This window comes from Berghia stephanieae, chromosome 2, assembly GCF_034508935.2.
Source record: "Berghia stephanieae isolate SIO BIC M18660-M18661 chromosome 2, UCSD_Bste_1.3, whole genome shotgun sequence".
Classification (NCBI taxonomy): domain Eukaryota; kingdom Metazoa; phylum Mollusca; class Gastropoda; order Nudibranchia; family Aeolidiidae; genus Berghia; species Berghia stephanieae.
The window spans coordinates 10,195,950-10,215,794 of record NC_088361.1 but is presented as its reverse complement, the minus strand read 5'-3'; the positions used below and the strand labels follow the sequence as shown (position 1 = coordinate 10,215,794).

Below are 19,845 nucleotides of genomic sequence, written 5' to 3'. Positions count from 1 at the left end.
ATGTAACAAAAACAAAGGAACAACTGTTTGATCACAGAAAAATAGGAAAAAGAGCAAGACAAATAACAAAAATTAACAATCAGGCGGTTGAAACTGTTGAAACGTTTAAATACCTTGGTGTAATTATAGATAACAGTCTAAGATTTGAATCGCACACCAACAATGTCATCAAAAAATGTAACCAACGCTTGTATATACTCAGAAAATTAAGGTCTTTCAATGTGAACAGAAAGACCATGATACAAATCTACAAGTCATTAATATTGAGTATCGTTTCGTTTGGCATCACAACGTGGTATGGAAGCTGTGGAACAAAAGAAAAATCCAAACTACATAGAACCCTCAGAGAGGCTTCAAAAATAATTAACACAGACCTTAGAAGCCTTGACACAACTTATATTAATGCAGTTGAGAAGAAATCTTTTAACATTATCAACGAAAAGAGGCATCCGCTGAACGAAAAATTCCAACTTCTGCGCTCCGGAAGACGGTATCTAGAAGCAAAATGTCGGACAAATCGACATAAGACAACCTTCATTCCAACCGCCATAAAATTAATTAACAAATCTTCTGTGGAAAATGAGACAACCAATGAAAATAACGAGAAGCAGTGTCGTGAATCATCATCATTGACATTGCCGCCGTCATTATCATCATCATCATCATCATCATCATCATCATCATTATCGTAGTCATCATCATCATCATCATCATCATCATCATCATCATCATCATCATCATCATCACAATCATTGCCATTTCTTCTTAATATAAGACACTATATTTATAATATGGTTATCTGCTGTCCCAGCAAATATATCGTATCGTTCTATCTGTCTGTGTGTGTGTCTGTGTGTATGTATATATGTATGTATGTATGTATGTATGTATGTATGTATGTATGTATGTATGTATGTATGTATGTATGTATGTATGTATGTATGTATGTATGAATGTAGGCATGCATATACGATGATATGCTGGTTTGTATGTATGTCTGCATGTATGTATGTATGTATGTATGTATATGTGTTTGTATGTACGCTCATTTCTTTTGTATACATGTGTAGAAACAATGTGCAAGCGTGTATGTTCGTGTATGGCTGTGTCTGTATTTGTAAATGTGTTGATGTTCATACCATGAACCAAACTGAGCATTGTTTACCTCACATGAATTGCCTTTAATTTGGACAATAAAGATTATTATTATTATTATTATTATATCACTTTATATTCATTTCAGCAACTAAGAGGAAGAAGATGGTAGAGGAAAAGAACGGTTTGGGAGAATTAGAGATCAGAGAGTCTGAAGGAAGGATCTCGATAGCTCAGTTGGTAGAGCACTCAGTTCACATGCAAAGGGACCGAGATCGATCGATCCCCGGTACAGTCGAGATATTTTCTCCCCCCCCCCCCCCCCTGTCCATTTAATGGGTATCTGAGCCGGTTAGAGTTGGTGGAAAGTACTTTGCGATAGACTAGCGTCCTATCCAAAGGATAGCAAACAATTCCTATACTCTCGAGTAGGATATTTTGTAAAAACAAAAGTTCGATAAATGACCGTAAATACAAATCTTGCACGAACAGCTAACTAACTGTTTGCCTTATTGTCTTGAAAATTACAGGCTACGTATTATGGGATAATAGCTTGATAACAGGAAATCACACGACATTTCCGAACTGTTGGACTTGATGAGATAGTCGGATGACGGGGATGTGGCCGAAATCAAATAAAACCATCAGGGAACAATCACAAAATACACATTTTTGTATTAAGACATCGCAATAGAAAAGTTCCCTGCCCTGTTATTTGCCACGTATTCAAACTAGTGACATCTGTTCTATCTTTGTCCATCTGACACATTGGCAGAAAAATGACATCCTGTGAGGCCCACGAAAAGCAAATTACGGCATTATAATATTACATTTTTCATTGTCCCGTTTTGAAATGTTTTGATCTCAGATTTGGCAGTTTCTTTTGATGATACTTTTTTCACGTCATTCTAAGATCTCCCTCATATTATGGTGACTATAAAGAGGTACCGTTAGAATATATTAACCAAGTTAAAAGTCGTAATCTAGAAAAAAACAACAACTCGTATTTCAAAATTTGGCCAGAAAACGTGTCCTTTAAATATATTGATCGATGCTAATGACCCTCATCTTGGCAAAAACTCTCAAACATGGGACTTCGCGAAGTCTTTAATCAAGTCGCAAGTTTGAGAGTGTTGGCCAAGAGGAGAATCGTTTAATTATGTCAATATTTGAAGAACGATATTTTTGACCATTTTTTTGCATAGGTGTTTTTCCAGAGTACGGCAGTTAACTAGTTCATAACAACTTGTCAATGATACTTTGCTATTACTAATACTTTCTTCAACTACGTGTCAATATGGTTAGATGTCTGTTACAACAAACTGTGGATGTGGAGTCGTAACAAAGCAAGAAATATTGAGCTTTTCAGATTATATATAGTGCAATATCCACCCAAACGTGGTCAAAGCGCTTTACAAGGGGTCCCTGGCCAGCAGCAACATTTAACATTTACGACGGGACATGACGCCTGTTAGGCGATGTTACAATTTTTTCGGACAGAGACAGCGCTGTTAACGGCCAGGTACTCATTTTACACCTGAGTACGGTGAGGGAATGTGAGTAAAGAGCCTTCTCCAAGGACTCAACTATGCGCCGAACGAGGCTCGGACCTTCCGATCCAAAAGCAAGTGTCATACCACTAGACCACTGAGCCGCACAACTCCCTGTCATTGTGATTAGATGTCTGCTACAACAAACTGTGGATTTGGATCAGTAACAGAGCAAGTAAGAGTAAGAAAGATCTACCTTGGTAAGGACACTGACGCCTTGTGCGTCTATGTGGTCTAGTGGTACATATTATACTCACCTTCAGATGGCAAGGTCCTGGGTTCGAATCCCGCTCTGAACGGCGCATAGTTGAGTTCTCAGAAAATTAATGTGTACTCACATTCTCTCAAGGTACCCGGGTGTAAAATGAGTATCCGGCGTTAACAGCGTTGTCTCTATCGTAAAAAAATGTAACATCGCCTAACTAGCATCATGTCTGGTCCTACATGTTGTTTTGAAGTTATCTACCTGTAAAGCCCTTTGAGCACGTTGAGAGGATATTGCCCTATAGATAGTATGCGCTTGGCTAAGAAGCTCATAACATTGCCATCTGGAAGTATAACGGACCAACACACAAAACTCTGTGTAACCATGAACTTTTATAGTCTGGTTAATACAGTTTAGTGAGAACAACTCACAAACGCGGATGGCAAAAACAATAACAAAGGCCTGAGTTACGTCATCTGCATACTATCTATATAAAAGTTCAAGTTTTTTTGTTTTTTAAAAAAAAACAACCTTGCACGTGAAAAACAACCATCGTATTAATAATATGAAGGTTACGTAGGAGGCAACGAACAGCTACTAATCCTATCTGAACACTAATCCCATAGGAAGTCTCAACATACTTGCAGCACGCAATGCTCGAGCAGCTCCAAATTAATGAAGCAGACACAATATATAAGAAAATGTAATGATCCTACCCCTAATATTTCGCGCTGAATTAATTTCAAAATGAGATGATATCTTACCGTTTTCGTTGAGAGAGCAGAAATATTGACATAATTCGGGATTCAGCAAATGGGAGCGATCTATAGATAGTTCGAAGATGACGTCACTCAGGCCTTTGTTATTGTTTTTGCCATCCGCGTTTGTGAGTTGTTCTCACTAAACTGTATTAACCTGACTATAAAAGTTTATGATTACACAGAGTTTGTGTGTTGGTCCGTTATACTTCCGGATGGCAATGTTGTGAACTCCTTGGCCAAGCGCATTCTATCTATATTCATGTTTTCGTCCAACCGAGTCATCAATCACGTGATTTGTTGCTGTCCAACGATTGGACATTTCTGAACAAATATAAACACGCTGCTTTGTTTATGAAAGTTGTAAACATACCCATGTGTCAAGCTGAACACAATGACCAATCGTAATGTTAGATAGTTCAAAATCTGTGAACACTTTTCACTATGTAGGTCACTTTGAGAACACTTTTTGCAATGTGACCAATGGTCTCGAGCACATGGAAAGTTAATATAGATCATGCCCATTCGAGCCCCGCTGTACAGGCTTATTGTATCATATTATGATATCATATTTTTAAAAAGTAGTCCTTCCGAGCCGATAGGGCCCATGGAGCCGGAGTTTATTCCGGTTTCTATAGCGTGAAATGGACAATAGCAATTGCTTGCAACCCTTTGGATATGACGCTAGTCTATTGCAAAGTACTTTCCGACAGATTTAACAGATCCAGCTATTCAATCACTGCTGAACCGTGGACAGGGCGGATCAGAAGAAAAAAAAAAGTCTCGACTTCACCTCAAATCGATTTCGGTTCCTTCACGTGGGAAGCGAGTGCTCTAACGAGCTATCAGGACCCCAATATATGATATCTTATAAATGTCTTATATTTTTTACCCAATGCTCAAACCTTAAATCATTATGACGAGATGAGTTTCAAAACTGCTACGTACATCTAGATAGATAGAAAATTATATAGATAGTTCGAAGATGACGTCACTCAGGTCATTGTTATTGGGGTTTGTTTGCCATCCGCGTTTATGAGTAATGCTCACTGAACTGTATTCGCCTGACTATAAACGTTCATGGATACACACAGTTTTGTGTATTGGTCCGTTATACTTCCGGATGGCAATGTTATGAGCTTCTTAGTCAAGCGCATACTATCTATAGTTAACACTCGCAAATAATCTATTAGGCAAATTAAGAAACTGGGGAACAGGCATCGGCGTAAGATAAAGATCTGAACAAGTGTGTATGAAAGGTGCCAGACAAAGCAAGAAAGAAAAATACAAGAAAAAAAAAACATCCCAAAAAATCGGTCTACCTCGACTGAGGATCGAACCTCAGACCTTCTGGCTACCAGACACCAGAAGGTCTGAGGTTCAATCCCTAGTCGAGGTAGACTAATGTTTTGGGATGGGGTTTTTTCTGTATTTTTCTTTCTTGCTTTGTCTGTCATCTTTCATCACACTTGTTCAGATCTATTAGATACCTTAGAATCACTAGAGAAAATTTGACGTTTTAAAACACTCAAAATATGGTTCTATAAGGCAAATAGGACCAGTATTTTTCTTTTTTCGTCTCTAAAATGACCAATTTCTATACACCCCTCTCTCTCTCTCTCTCTCTCTCTCTCTCTCTCTCTCTCTCTCTCTCTCTCTCTCTCTCTCTCTCTCTTTCTCTCTCTCTCCCACACACACACACACACACACACACACACATATATATATATATATATATATATACACACACACACTGTCTTTCTTTCTTACTCTCGCTCTGTCAATCTGTCTTTCTTTCTCTGAACTCCCTCCCGCCCACCTCCCGCCCCCACCCCCACCTTGCGCCGTCTCTCTTTTTTCCTCTCTCTCTCTCTCTCTCTCTCTCTCTCTCTCTCTTTCTCTCTCTCTCTCTCTCTTTCCCTCTCTCTCCAGCAGTGATTTTGTAATTAGGTCAAGTTTCTAGCAGGCTGGAGGAACCGTGCGATAAATGATTATCATCATTGCTATAATATAGAACAAAAGTTGTTCATCTGATTAAGACAGGAAAGAATCCTCTGGAATGTTCCATCGATGCCTAAATGAACTAGGAGGACACTCATTCAAACTATTCAATCCGAGTTTTAGATTAGATGTCTGTGAAAATTGCTTTACCCAAAGAGTAGTTAACAATTTTTTGAAAAATTTAAATAAATAATTTAATCAAGAAATAATTCCCTTTATTCATCCCATAGGGGAAATTTGTCTCGAGGGTTTATTCCAAGGGAAGGCTGGAATAACCCAGAAGTCAGCCGCAGTGCAGAGCCGCAACTCGAGCTAGGGTGAGGTGCATGACGTAACTATAGTACTCTCTAGTAGGCCATGGGGAGGTGACTTGCTCAAGACCACACAGCGTAGCGGCGGGCGATCGAAGTCGTTACCTTACGAGTGCGAAGCAAAGACCGAACCGCTGAGCCACGCTGCCCTAATGGTACGATCTACCATCTACCAAAACTTGAGGTTGGTTCAAAACCTGTCAACAATTTTAAGAACGATCTTGATGACCATAGTTATAAACACACAGCAAGGTACTTTAAACTATAGCATTTTTATAGGGAATGAGATTAGCTGAAGAGTAGCGTCCCTTGATTGGACGTCACCCGTAGTCTGTGACGTCACCGGCGGAAAAGTTATTAGAGAGAGAACATGGCGTTCTCTCTCTAATAACTTTTCCGCCGGTGACGTCACAGACTATGGGTGACGTCCAATCAAGGGACGCCACTCTTCCGCTAATATCATTCCCTATAGGGCCACATCCAATAAAATTGCTCAAACGCGCTTTACAAGGGGCCCCTGGCCAACAGCAAAACTTAACATTTTTTTAGGAAGAGACATGACTCTTTCTTTTTCTCTTTTTTTTTTTTTTTTTTGGCGATAATACTTCTTTTTTTTTTTATTTCGACAGAGACAACGTGTAAGAGAGTTAGCTTACAGCAAGTGGGTTTAATGAGTTCATGAATTTTGTATATCTGGTCATTATATTGAATACTAGAAAATTACTTTCTTTGATCGGTGTTACTTGGTATTTGGGGATAAAAGCATTAAGTTATAGTTGGTATTCATCATTTAGGGGTACGATATAATTTGGGCGTAGCGTATTTGTTATTTGGGCGTACGGATTATTTAGGCGTACGACCTTTGATTATTTAGGTGTAAAACTGACCTTTGGTGAAAGGAATTGTGGGACAGTTTACAATAGGATATAAAACAGTGTGTCTGATCAAACGGGGATCATTCTACCTTTTGATTCTGCATTCAACTTGACCATGAGCTGCACACTTTAAACCTTTTGTGCTCACCATCATTTATTTGCTTTTACGGAGTTAGAAATATTCCACGTATATTGAAAATGGTTACTTAGGCAAAATTGACTTTACATGTGGACTGATTTTACGGATTTGGAACTTATGAAACTGATTGAATTATGACCATGCTATTTGATTTGGATTTGGAATTTATCATGATTTGGATTTCGGAATTATCATAACAAATAAAGCTGTAAGAAATGAAACTTGGAATCTGGATTTTTATTTGAACGTCTTGATGTTGTACATTCAGTTATCATAATCGGCCCTTGAACTCTTTCGTCACTATTAACGTCTACAACACAACGCAAAGGATAATACTATCATCTATCAAAAAACCACTATACGATCACAAGCCATTACATATGTGTGCGACTACGCAACAAACGCTGTTAACGGTCCTGAACTTGTTTTTCATCTAAGTACAGTGAAAGAATTTAAGTAAAGAGCCTTTTCCCAAAGACTCAACTACGCGCCGCTCAGAGCTGGACTCGAACCATGGACCGTCCGGTCCGAAGGCGAGTGTCAAACCACTAGACCACATGGCCGCACAAATATCAGGTTCAATGTCAATTACAAATGTTCACTTACATCAAGGAGTAGAAGTTGTTAACACCCATGTTCATTTCCGGGGACTTATATTATACGTTATTTTTACATGGACATAGAGACTCGTGAGAGCCTGTGCACCAGTTCATCATGTCAATGACAACTAACTGAAATGATACACTATGATACAGTAGCTAAAATGAAGAGAACATGGGAGAAAAACCATCCCCCCCCCCCCCCCCCCAAAACCTCCTTTGAGTGATGTCAGGGGTCCAAATCCTACTGAATAAATAGAACAACGCGAAAACAACAATCATTACCGAATTATGGTTGTCGCCTTTGGTTGTAGTTTTTCGACTTTTCTATTTATAGAAGAAAAGCTCAGACCTGTGGAGTCACTCAATGGGGGCAATCCGAGGACATTATAGATAGTATGCGCTTGGCTAAGAAGCTCAAAACATTGCCATCCGGAAGTATAACGGACCAACACACAAAAGTATGTGTAACCATGAACTTTTATAGTCCTGTTCATACAGTTTAGTAAGAAGTACTCATAAACGTCGATGGCAAAAAACAATAACAAATACCTGAGTGACGTCATCTTCGTTCTATCTATAGATAGGAAGAAGCTGACGTCACTCGGGTCTTTTGTATTGCCTTTTTTGCCATCCATGTTTATGAGTAATTCTCACTAAGCTGTAATAACCAGACTATAAATGGTTAAGGTTACACATACTTTTGTGTGTTGGTCCGTTAATACTTCGGGATGGAATGTTGTGAGCTACTTAGCCAACCACATGCTATTTATAGATGCCGCTGGGGCAATCACAAAACTTGGATTCGATAGTCTTATGTCACGTCGCCCAGCAACGGCGGCCATAGTGGTTCTAAACAAAGAAAATCTTTACTTTATTCTTCATGCTGGCTAGAACTTTTCATAATATGTCTTGGGATCAGAATGTTTAAAAGTCAAAACATGATCAGATTTATAATGTTTTTCTCCTCTGGATACATTATTGCTCGTCGGAGAAATATTTCATATGGGCGTCCGCCATTGTTCCGATAGCTAAGAGTCAGTTACTAAGTTACGTCATTACGAGGGAAGTGACGTCATTACTGTTGAAGCGTATTCCAAAGTACTCTCTCTTCAAACAGATCGTCTCTTCAAACAGATCGTGGTTTATCATTGAGTAGTCAAGAACAAAAGGGACGTCAAACTGACACTGATATATTCGAATGGTTGTATCCTGCCTTCGCTCATCCAACAACCCCCCCCCCCCCCCCAACCTCCGCCGTGACCCCCTTTCACCTCGCCCCCTCCACCGCCCCCTAATGTTCCACTACTGCTTTCTACTACTACTACTACTACTACTACTACTACTACTACTACTACTACTACTACTACTACTACTACCACTACTACTACTACTACTACCACTACTACTACCACTACTACTACTACTACTACTACTACTACTACTACTACTACAACAACAACAACAACAACAACAACAACAACAACAACAACAACAACAACAACAACAACAACAACAACAACAACAACAACAACTACTACTACTACTACTACTACTACTACTATGTCTTTTATCTTCCATTATAGTCTGGTAAGTTCTGTTCCCTGACGCTGACCTTTGCTTATCAATTAGATCACCCCCCTGGGGCACCCTATCCTGTACCCACGCCACGCTAACATTTCATTCATACTGCAACCACCATTGAGTACAGACGATACAAGTTATTTTTCATTATATTTTATTTGTTTTCCACGTTTATTTATGTATTGTTGTGCTGACGAAGGGTTTGTACCCGAAACGTCCATTGTCTGTTTTGTTCCCATACGAAGCCTTTCCATTTTCACTCTTTCGTTTGTATCCTGCCTACAAGTATATTTTTAGAACTTTGTATAAACTGAGATAATCTTGTGTTCACTCACTTACCTCAGCAAATGTTTTTCGATACCATCTTTCGGCTGTCGGATCTTGGGATCCAGAGACAAATAATAGCTGGTGAACTGGTGCTACAAGGGTTGAACACGAACTCTAATTCTGGTTGTCCCATAACGAAGTTTCCATTTTCATTTTCGTTTGTTGTAAGTATTTTTTAAATTTTATAATGAATAATCTTTGTTACTATTATCAGAAATTTTTGATATCTTTTTCATTTATCCAAACAAATAATACTTAATGTGTCATTAACACGATTTAATTGTGAAGAAATACAAATTATTAATTATTATTATTATTTTTTTTATTATTATTATTATTATTATTATTATTATTATTATTATATTATTATTATTATTATTATTATTATTATTATATTATTATTATTATTATTATTATTATTATTATTATTATTATTATTATTATTATTATTATTATTATTATTATTATTATTATTATTATTATTATTATTATTATTATTATTACTATTATTATTATTATGAGGGGGCAGCGTGGCTCAGCAGTACGGTATTTGCTTCGTACCCGAAAGGTACCGAGTTCGAATACTCGCATCACTGTGTGGTCTTGAGCAAGTCGCCTCGCCCTTACTCAGTTCGAGGTGTTGCAATGCGGCTGAGGCCTGGGTTATTCCAGTCTTCCCCTTGGACTAGGCCCTAAATACAAATATCTCCAATGGTATGAATAACGAGAAGTTTATCTATTTATTTATTATTATCGACAGACAAATCAAATCCTTTTTTTTTTTATCTTGGGCGACCGAAGAGTTTCTGGAATGACAGAATTTATGAAGGACAACAGACAAAGCCGAACATGGAGAAGAATTAAAGAAGCTGATATACAGAGAAGTGATAAGATATGGAATGAGATTTTTTAAAATGTTAGCTCAGGATAGAGAAGGATGGATGTTGTTTGTCTGTGACCTATACCCTGACCCAGGGTGAAATAGGCAATGATGATGATGATGATGATGATGATGATGATGATGATGATGATGATGGAGAAAAGGAAACTCTTACCCCCAGGCTGCTGTGGTCCGATCTCCACGAAGGACATCGTAGAGGTGAAGGTCGTCGAGGAGACGCCTGGACTCTTTGTCAGCATCTCCTGGACTTGGTGCCTTGTGGAAATAGATGTAGCCTTGTGCCAGCTCATCGGAACCCTCCCCTGAAAGGATGACGGTGGTGTCTGTGTTCTTTTTGATGTACTTACTTAGCAGGTACATGCCTGGAAAGGGGACAAAATAAAGAAGTAGGAAGGAAAAATGAAATTATATAACAATTACATGGTAATGACTTGTCATGATTAGAGAGTGTGAATGATTAGGCGATGAGAGAGAGAGAGAGAGAGAGAGAGAGAGAGAGAGAGAGAGAGAGAGAGAGAGAGAGAGCGAAAGCGATAGTGAGACAGTAGAGAGCGAGAGAAAGAATATATATATATATATATATATATATATATATATATATATATATATATATATATATATTGATGCATTACGTTTATATAAAACACTCATAATATCCTCCAACCTAATATAACGTACCAAGACACAAAACTATAATGTGTAATCTTGTGCGTTTGAGTCTGATTTATATAATTTAGTTAGTACAAATCGTAAAATGTCTGTCTAAAAACAATAACAAAGAACTGAGTGACGTCAATTTCGTTCTTTCAATTGCTGTGCACGAATCTTTAGAATGCTCGGCTATTTAAGAAGCTTGATTTAATTAAAGTATTCTCGCCTCTTACTTTGCCTACAATATTGTTTCCATAGTACTGTTTCCATTCAGTGAATCATCAGGGCAGAATGAATTATCATATTATTTAATTATTTCATTCTGCCCCGATTATGCAATGAATGTAACTACTGCGGAAACAATATGTAAGCAAAATAAGAGGTGAATATAATATATATATATATATATATATATATATATATATATATATATATATATATTATATAGAGAAAGATGAGAGAGAGAGAGAGAGAGGGAGAGAGAGAGAGAGAGAGAGAGAGAGAGAGAGAGAGAGAGAGAGAGAGAGAGAATAGTGGCGGAAACTAACGGAAACGGAGAAGAGTGTAAGGTCATGAAAATAGGACTTTTTTCCTCGTGGAAGTGAACTCTGAACTTATAAGATATCACCTGCATTCTATCAACGGACCAATACTATGAATAGACTCTCAAGTTGTCCTTTCTGTGTGCGGCTATGTGGTCTTGTGGTATGACACTCGCTTTCGGATCGGAAGGTCAAGGGTTCGAGCCTCGCTCGGCGCATAGTTGAATCATTGGAAAAGGCCCTTTACTCACATTCTCTCTCACCGTACTCAGGTGTACAATGAGTACCTGGTGTTAATATACGTTGTCTCAGTTCGAAAATAATTGTAGCATCGTCATGTCCCGTCTTAAATGTTAACTGTTGCTTTTGGCCAAGGAACGCTTGTAAAGCGCTTTGAGCACGTTTAGTAGATATTGAGCTATATAAAAACATATTTTTTTGTGAGTGGATCACATTGAAGAGTTGTGTTAATGGAAGTGTAACTCTTTTCGTCGGATGAGCAAACAAATAAGTCGATATCTGACATATCTATTTGCTTCATATCGATTCAAAACCAATCGATATCGTTAGCAAATACTTAATTATTCAAATATAGATACAAATCCATCATATTTTTTACTAGTGCGGCTATGTGGTCTTGTGGTATGACACTCGCTTTCGGATCGGAAGGTCCTGTGTTCGAGCCTTGCTCGGCGATAGTTGAGTCCTTGGAGAAGGCTCTTTACTTACATTCTCTCACCGTACTCAGGTGTAAAATGAGTACCTGGCCGTTAACAACGTTGTCTATGTCTGAAAAGATTTTAATATTGCCTAACAGGCGTCATGTCCCGTCCTACATGTTAAATGTTGCTGTTGGCCAGGGACCCTTTGTAAAGCGCTTTGAGCACGGTTAGTGGATATTGCCCTATATAAAAGCTCAATTTTCTTTTTTAGTTACGTTTTCAAATACAATATATGACTCAAGAATTGTATATGGCTCCGTTTCAATCAAAGTGAGGTTGGATACTGCGATAAGCATGTAGATTAGCTAGTATGTTTGTTTGTTTTTAAGGGTTTGACGGCACTTGCAACACATTAAGGTCATATCAGCGCCAGTAAAAAGGTAGAAAATGGGACAGTCAAAAGTTCTAGAATTACAATTAAAGCACCCAAGAAAAGGTAAGACAAAGGGGAATCGGTTCAAATAGGGAACTTATGTAGATTCCAAGAGCATGCAATCACCGTACTTAGTTTAAGGTCACCTAAATAAATTATCCTGACACAAGCACAGGTCCCCACTAAGAGGAACAAACGCAATATTTATAACAGCCACATTGTCTCACCGTACTCAGATGTAAAATGAGTACCTGGCCGTTAACAGCGTTGTCTCCGCCCGAAAAAAAATGTAGTATCGTAACAGGCGTCATGTTACGTCCTCTGCATTTAGTGTTGCTGTTGGCAAGTAACCTCTTGTAGAAGCGCTTTGAGTAAGTTTAGTGGCTGTTGCGCTATATAAAAGCTGAAGTTTTTTGTTTGTTTATAATTTGTTTATATTGTTTGGGTTTGTTTAGTTTTTTTTTTTTTTGTTCTGTTCTTTGGGTTTTTTTAAGAGGCACACAGTGGTAAACGCCAGCGAGTCGGACCCAACTCTCCATAATAAACGGATATGGCCGTTCCACGAAACTAATTCAATCTGTGCTGCAGATAAATCAAATCTTGTTACACAACAGTCTCATCCCGCTGTGGAAATAAAAAAGAACGGCACGCTCAGAAGACCTTGGTAACGGATTAGCTAGATGTACTCAAAATAACATACACCGATCATTTGGCTTTAAGTAGATTACTCGCAGACTAATCCAAAATTTAAAAAAAAATATTGAACTATTTGTGATGAGCGTTGTCGTAACTACAAATGTTTTATGTTGCATTCGTGGCCTAAGATGTCTTACTCTGGAAAAATCCATAATATTTTAACATTTGGCCAGAAAACTCGTCCTTAATAATAATAATGGTATAGATAGAATGAAGTTGACATCACTCTGGTCTTTGTTATTGTTTTTTGCCATCCACGTTTATGAGTAATTCTCACTTAACTGTTTTATCCAGACTATAAAAGTTCATGGTTACACAGAGTTTTGTGTGCTGGCCGTTATACTTCCGGATGGCAATGTTGTGAGCTTCTTAGCCAAGCACATACTATCTATAGATTTATAGTGCGCCAAACATCCCTTCGTCTGGAGGGCTCTGGGCGCATAACATAGATTAAGCCCTAAAACACTACACGAACAACGCTAAGTATACACATAATCAAAAGAAAGCCGGTCGGAATAAGAATGTCTTCAATCGACGCTTGAAATAATAATAATAATAATAATAATAATAATAATAATAATACTTTATTGCATCCCAAAAAGGAAATTTTTTGTACAGACGTGTTATAATTTACACATAAGATAAAAATACAATGGAAATAGAATGTATATATATAAAAAAGGAGCAGCTCTATAACCAGAGCTGCGCTTTATAATATGAATAATTTCAACACTGTAAAATAGTTAAAACTGTCACTATAAATTGAAAATTGAAAAGATTGCAAAACAAATAAATTAATAAATTAATATTTATATTTTTAAAAAGTAAAAATGAGAAATAATTATATAAAATGATTATTGCTTGTTGTTATAAAGCCTAATACTGGACGGCAGAAAAGATTTTCGGTGTCTCTCTGTTTTCGTTGAAATAGAGAAAGGGCGACCACTTCTTTCTGACATAATAATTGATGGTCTTAGTGGATGATACTGGTCATTTAATATTTTAGTTATTTTATTTATACAAAATTTCTCGTATAAAAGATCTACATCGTCAACATCATTTATATAGCGTTTAATGGATTTTTTAATATTTGAATTTATTTTGTTCCTTTCCACTGCTAAGCAATTGCCTCCCCAAGCTGTTATACAAAATGACAAAACACTTTCGATTACTGCTCTATAAAATAATGTGCAGAGGGTTTTATCTATTCTAAACTGAGAGAGTTTTGATAAAAAATATGTACGTCTGCACATCTTATGCCTAATTATTTTCAAGTGTTCATCCCACTTGAGCCTGTCATCAATCGTTACACCAAGGTATTTGTAGTGAGGAACTCGCTGGACGAATTGGTCCTTTAATTTTAACGGTTCTATCGGTTCCTTCACTCTCCTAAAGTCAATCACTAGCTCCTTTGTCTTGCTTATGTTAAGCTCTAGGTGGTGGGCATCACACCAAGACACAAATCTATCAATTTCTTGCCTATAAGCCACTTCGTTGCCATTTGTTATGAGGCCTTGAAGAGCGGTGTCATCTGCAAACTTTATTAAAGGTACACTCAGGTTTTGACTTCTACAGTCATTCGTGTATATTGTGAATAATACAGGGGACAATACACAACCTTGAGGAGCGCCAGTATTTGTAGTTATACAGGAAGATTTGTTTTGCCCTAATTGAACATATTGTGCTCTCTCCGTAAGAAATTCGAGCACCCAAGCAATTATATACTTGTTTAAATTCAGACTAGTCAATTTTTGAACAACCAACTGGGGTTGCATTGTATTGAACGCTGAAGAAAAATCTGCAAAAAGCAATCTGCAATAGCTCCTAGCGTGATCTAGATGCCTGTAGATGTTGTTTGTAAACAGCAAAATGGCATCCTCTACGCCACGTCCTGGTTTGTAAGCAAATTGATGACTATCACTCAATGGCATAAACTGATTCCTAATTTTAATAAGAACAAGTTTTTCTAAAGATTTCATGACTATTGAAGTCAGTGCAACAGGTCTGAGATCGTTCATAGTTTCAAGTTTTTCTTTTTTTGGAACAGGAATGATTTTCGAAGTTTTCCAAATTTCAGGGATTGAAACGCATTGGAGGGACCAGTTAAAAATATGTGTATAAATGGGGGAAAGCTGGTGGGCACATTCTTTTAATAGTTTTCCTTTCAATCCATCCGGCCCAGCAGCCTTCCTCTCGTTTAGTTTCGAAAATACGAATCTCGTTTCCTCTTCACTGACCTCAACAGCCATTTCATCTTCCAAAGCCCTGTCTAATTTATGTTTTTCATTTTCAATATCAAATTTGTTTGCTGTGTCGAAACGTGAATAAAATTTATTTAAAGTTTCAATTTCGATATCTTCTGATATAATCGTGGGCTTTGGATTATAGTTAACAGCAGTTTTAAGCCCCCGCCACGTGTCCCGTATATCCCCAGAAGAAAAGCATTTTTCAATTTTATTTTTGTACTTGTCTCTACAACTAGATATTACCCTCTTTATCTCTTTTTGTTTTGTTTTCAGATCTTTTTTGTTTCCACTAGTATAGAGAGTTTTCTTTTGGTTCAATAAAAGTTTTAGATCTTTTGTTATCCAAGGCTTATTGTTAGGATAATATTTTATTTCTTTTTTACAAGACACTAGCTGTTCACAGAATTTTAAATACTCACTCACACAGTCATTCAGCTCATCCACACTATCACATGATTCGATAAAAACATTCCAGTCAGTGCATTCAAAACAACCACGCAAATCTTCACACACACTTCCGTTCCAGATCTGTACACTTTTCTTTACTGGTTTTACACGTTTAAAAACAGGGCGGTAGGTGGGGAGTAGCAAGAGCATGCAGTGGTCAGATAAACCTAATGGGGCACGGGGTAAACATTTATAACTATTTTTAATATTACACAGGAATAAATCTAATGTTTTTTTGTCCCTTGTCTCGCAGTCCACGTATTGATGAAGTCCCGGGAGAGTAAAATCGTTACATTGGTTAAAATCGCCAGTGACCATCAATACGGCATCGGGTGACTTAATTTGAATGTCCTGTATTTCTTTCCTCAAAATATTTTTCGCTGTGGTGTTGTCTGATGATGGTGGAATGTAGACGTTGACGATGATGACATGAGTATATTCCCGGGTAGGTAATATGGTCGTGACGAAACAGTAATAAATTCAATATAATCGTCACAATACATTTTCTTTATCTGACAGTTATTGGGGTGGCACCATTTGTTGTTAATATATGTGCACACCCCGCCCCCAGTTCGTTTATTTACATTAGTCCGATCTCCTCGAAATAGTGAATATTGTTCAATATTAAAACATGATGATGGTATGTGAGGAGATAGCCAAGTCTCTGTTAACGCTATTATGGAGGCTTGACGATAGAAATCCTCTAGTGAAGACGAAGAACGCATCTCTAGTGGTAGCAAATTCCACAACCTTGGGCCAGAATGCTGAAAGGCGCGTTCACCAGCCTTCATCCGACAGCTAGTGTTTCAATTTGAGGTCGTTCGTTGATCGAAGCGATAGCCTACCGTTCAATGAGGCTTGAGAGATATGTTGGTGACGAGTCTTCCATGCATTTGAATACAACAGTGGAAGATTTATATTTAATGCGCAGGTCCACTGGCAGCCAATGCAGCTGCCGTGGTAATTCGGGAGCTGCAGTTTTCCTGTCTTTCTGCAGTACCACGCGGGCTGCCATGTTCTGTACTTTCTGGAGTTTGTTTATTTTGTCCTTTGTGAGACCAACAAACAGTTCATTGCAATAATCCATTTTCGGGAATATCAAAGATGTTACCGATTTGCTGCAGGTTTCCCTATTAATAAATGGTATGATTGTTCGGATGTGTCTTAGAATGCAGATAGTACTTGTTCTCACATTGTTAATATGTTTGTTCATAGACAGATCACTCTCCAAGATGATGCCGAGATTTTTTGCTGATGTTGTGAGTTGTATTTCATCATTATCGTTGATTGTCAGTGCCAGTGTAGATGACTGTCTTATTAACGAACTCGCAATGAATATTCGATCTTATTGCCGTTTAATTTTAATCTATTTGCAGACATCCATCTCATCACATGGTTGATATACTGTTCGTAAACAGTGATTTTAAAACAATATCGGATTGCAAACACATACTATCCATCTGGATATTTTCGGCGTACATATGGTAAGAGAGATAATGCTGCTCTAAAATTCTCACAATAGTGGGCAAAAAGGACTGGTTCTAAAACAGATCCTGGGGTACACCAGAATGAAGGTCACGCTCTGACGAAGTTACTTCCCCAATTAAAACGGATTGAGTACTTTGATTAAGATATGACGCAAACCAGTTTAGAACAGTGCCCGATATGCCGAAAGTAACGTGTAGTCTTCGAAGTATGGCATGGTCGATGGTATCAAAGGCCGCCGAAAGATCGAGAAGACTAAGGATGGTGGTTTTTCCTTGATCAATATCATGCAGCCATTTGTTATTCTCATCGTCTATGATTTCGCCGGTAGGCCGATTGATAGCGCTCGTCGGGGTTATTATGTTTCACGTGACATGAAAGTTGTTTTAGAACAATCTTTTCTAGAAGTTTGGAGATGAATGATAGATTCGGTACAGGCCTAACGTTTTTTTAAATTATCACTTTCAAGTCCCGCTTTCTTCAACAATGGCTTCATCAATGCTTTCTTGAAGATTTCTGGAACAACTCCCATCCTTAATGATTGATTAATCAATTCAGTAATGTAGGGTGCAAATTCATCAATACACTCCTTCAAAAGTGATTTTGGTAAAGGGTCGAGCCTATATGTAGCAATGACTATCCCGCACAAATCTTTGGGCCTCTTTTTCGCTTCCGAAGTGCCCGAATTCGAGTCAAAATATGGGACGAAGCCGTTTCGTATATACTATATAAAAAAAATAATTACGACGCTGTTTATTGATGAATATGACTGAAAGTTGGCACACAGTTAGAAAAAAGGTCATTTTAGATTATGTCAAGCGACAAAACTCGTGCGAGTACCAGAAGACCGTTACAAATAGATTTTTACTCTTTGGAGTAAAATATTTCTAAAACTACCGGGCGTGGAGGTTTTGTCGCTGACAAGGTAATACATGAACATTTCTTCTTTTTGGTTTTAAAATTTCATATGATTATGACGAGTACTTTTCCCGTATTTTACAAAACACCATCCTAATTTGCTCTTCAAGTTTTAATCTTTTAATCCACTTATTACGCAAGATACAACCAAAGGTCGAAAAAAAATGCCGAAAAAGCGTCCAATATTTTCGCGTTTTTTTCATCTTTGCGGGTCATCCAAATAAATGACACCTTTGAAACTGCATAACTTGTTTATTTATGAATGGATTTCCAAACTTCAAAAACATTTTTACTCAGTGGAGATAGGGCTTTGATTTTAGACAAAAATTTTCCTCATAAAGAGAAAAAAAAACATTTTTCATAGTCATTGCTACTATATGATTCCCTCGGACCAGAGAGAATCGTTTTCTTTGTGTCATTTATTGAAATTTCTTTGAAAGATGTTAAGGGTTCACCATAAAAAGAGATATATTCTGCTTCTGTTTCGTCTGTGTCATAATAATAATAATAATAATAATAATAATAATAATAATAATAATAATAATAATAATAATAATAATAATAATAATAATAATAATAATAATATAATACTTTATTGCATCCCGAAAAGGAAATGTTTTGTATAGACGTGTTGTAATATACACAATAAGATAAAAATACAATAGAAATAGGATGTATATATAAAAAAAGGACAGCTCTATAACCAGAGCTGCACTTTATGATATGAATAATTTCAACACTGTATAACTGTCACTATAAATTAAAAATTGAAAAGATTGTAAAACAAATAAATTAAAAAATTAATATTTATATTTTTTTAAAGTAAAAATGAGAAATAATTATATAAAATGATTATTGCTTGTTGTTATAAAGCCTAATACTGGACGGCAGAAAAGATTTTCGGTGTCTCTCTGTTTTCGTTGAAATAGAGAAAGGGCGACCACTTCTTTCTGACATAATAATTGATGGTCTTAGTGGATGATACTGGTCATTTAATATTTTAGTTATTTTATTTATACAAAATTTCTAGTATGAAAGATCTACATGTCAACATCATTTATATAGCGTTTAATGGATTTTTTAATATTTGAATTTATTTTGTTCCTTTCCACTGCTAAGCAATTGCCTCCCCAAGCTGTTATACAAAATGACAAAACACTTTCGATTACTGCTCTATAAAATAATGTGCAGAAGGTTTTATCTATTCTAAACTGAGAGAGTTTTGATAAAAAAAATATGTACGTCTGCACATCTTATGCCTAATTATTTTCAAGTGTACATCCCACTTGAGCCTGTCATCAATCGTTACGCCAAGGTATTTGTAGTGAGGAACTCGCTGGACGAATTGGTCCTTTAATTTTAACGGTTCTATTGGTTCCTTCACTCTCCTAAAGTCAATCACTAGCTCCTTTGTCTTGCT

The 19,845-nt window shown here is 37.1% G+C and overlaps 1 protein-coding gene across 1 annotated transcript in view; it reads right to left on the bottom strand.

Annotated features, from left to right (window-relative positions):
* Positions 1-19,845, bottom strand: part of LOC144964290 (asparagine synthetase [glutamine-hydrolyzing]-like) — a 73,731-nt gene that overhangs the window by 11,865 nt on the left and 42,021 nt on the right. Inside the window, 2 exon segments of the mRNA XM_078898382.1 lie at positions 9,457-9,564; positions 10,500-10,707. Of these exon segments, the coding sequence (XP_078754508.1) occupies positions 9,457-9,564; positions 10,500-10,707 (316 nt within the window).